Below are 2,373 nucleotides of genomic sequence, written 5' to 3'. Positions count from 1 at the left end.
TTTTTTTTTTTTTTTTTTGCAAATGTTCAAACGATACATAACACGTGATGTAAAGTTTCTGTATGATTTTCAATTTTCGATTCGAATGCTTCCATCATGAATGAATTTTTTATATTTAAAAAAAACTCTAATATTTTAAAAACTGTAAAATTACACAAATAAAAAAGATATTCATATTCCAGACCAAAAATAAATTATATGATCCAAATTACACTCTTTTTTTCAACTTAGGACTCGAATTCTTAGCGTCTATCTAAATTGGTTAATTTACGAAAAACTGCATAGAAATAAAATGATCTAAAAATAAATTCCTCCAAGGTCTGTAAGTACGCAGAGAGCGGAGATAAAGATCAAAGAAATATCAATTAATGGTCTCCACTCATACACACAGCAAATCGACGGAATTTCGTGCTAGATTTTGTTAATGTTTGTAATTGTAACAAAACCCACTAATTTTGATTCAAATTTTGTAAATATCATATACTAATCAATAATCATAACCATATAATAAAAACAAATGTATTTCTATTAAACCCTAGAAATCGCACACACTCAAAACCAACTAATTTTGATTGTACAAATTCACCTCGAAAAATCGATCTTCCAAATAACCCAAATCCCATAAAAATTTCTCAAAACTACCACAAATTTGTTCCTTCAAAACGATCATAGATCCACAAAAAATAGAGAAAAAAAAAAGGGACAAAGGGAGAATTTAGATACATACGTGCATATATATATATATGTGTTGTTATTGTATTTGCCGGTTTCATCGCATCGCCGTACTTCGTGCGAGAGATTGCAAGTTGCACCGTACGATGGTGTCGACGAAGCTGAGCGTCTCCTCCGGCGTATTTCCCGGCGGCACATCCACGACGTATGACTCCACCACCACCGTGTCTCCGCCGTCGTCTCCGTCCGCCACGTGGAGCGTCGTCACCGACCGGTAGTTATGGAGGCGATGGTCCCCACCCACGACGCTGAAGCTGATGACGTGGCGCTCCTCGTCCAGGATCTCGAGCCGTTCGGTGCTCGAGCCAGCCGGGAGACCCGAGACAACCTGGACCTCCCGGAGGTCGCCCACGTGGAGACCGTCGCCGGAGACGACGTGGCATCGGCGGACGAAGCTCTTGTACGCCTGGGGGTTGTCGAAGCGGCGCACGACGGACCACACGCGCTCCGGTGGCGCGTGAATCGTCTGCACCACCGCCGAGCAGCACTGGTCGGGACCCAGCTCGTGCGTGTGGTGCATCGCCACGTGCTCCGGCACATGCATCCCGCGCGTCAGGCACACGCGCCTCACCGAGGCTTCCGGCGGTTGGTGGAATCCGTTCGCGGTGGCGGAGGACGTCGCGCGGCGGAGCTGCACCGACGACCGCATCTGAGCTCTCTCTCTCTCTCTTGATCGTGAGTTTCGATTCTTGCTATGTATGTGTATTTATATCGTCGATATATATATATAGGGGTGTGTGTGTGTGTGTATGATCGAAGGATTGGGAGAGAAGGAAGAGTTTGATCCTGTTCGGTGTCGGTTGTCAACTTGGTTTTGTTTTGAGAAAATGTTCGTCTCTCTCTCTATATGTGATATATATATATATATATATATATATATATATATGCATGTGGGGGGGGGGGTATGGATGCACAGCCGATGTGTATGTTACATTGTAATATAATATACCCATAAATGCTTTCACAATTATATATAAACATATATAATTATAATGTATCAAATTTGATATGACTTAATTTTGGTAAAACTTATGTGTCGATTTACTATAAAAGCAGAAAACAAAGAATCTAGTCTCAAATTTATTGTAAATAATTTCTATTTTTGTTCATCATAAATATCTATAGTGACATACACGGATAGTAATCAACACTGATTAAATGCATATACATTCACATGGCTCACTTATACATATATTTACACCACCAATGCATATCTCTCCCATTTCCAAATAAAATAAATATTCTCAAAATTCCGATCAAAATAAAATCTTAACTAGTACGTATATTATAGTATAAATCAATCAAAAATTAACATTATATATTAAATTAAAATTAAATTAATGTGATCACATACATTGTGTTGGTTCGAGCTGATTAGCTTCTAATTCAAAATAACTCGTATATATAATTCTGTTGTGGTTAAAAATAATTACATAACAAATACTTTATTCAATCTCTCCTTATATATATACATACACACACACGCACGGCTACGTATTGTTATGAGTATGTCCAAACTCAAAAAAATTCAAATCCGATTGAACCGAAACATAATATAAAACTTTTATCAATAATAAATAAATCAAAATTAAACATATGGAACCAAAGATATCATCATATATACATATATATATATATATA

The 2,373-nt window shown here is 37.8% G+C and overlaps 1 protein-coding gene across 1 annotated transcript; it reads right to left on the bottom strand.

Moving 5' to 3' along the window:
- Positions 1 to 503: 503 nt before the first annotated feature.
- On the bottom strand, positions 504 to 1,562 carry LOC104823181 (abscisic acid receptor PYL5-like). The gene has a single exon (XM_010554620.2). It carries the CDS (start codon positions 1,379 to 1,381, stop codon positions 770 to 772), a length of 612 nt encoding a protein of 203 aa, XP_010552922.1. The 5' UTR covers positions 1,382 to 1,562; the 3' UTR covers positions 504 to 769.
- Positions 1,563 to 2,373: the final 811 nt, after the last annotated feature.

Source organism: Tarenaya hassleriana, unplaced genomic scaffold (assembly GCF_000463585.1).
Source record: "Tarenaya hassleriana unplaced genomic scaffold, ASM46358v1 Cleome4, whole genome shotgun sequence".
NCBI lineage: Eukaryota > Viridiplantae > Streptophyta > Magnoliopsida > Brassicales > Cleomaceae > Tarenaya > Tarenaya hassleriana.
Note: the sequence above shows the minus strand (reverse complement) of the source record. Positions and strands in the feature narration are given on the sequence as shown.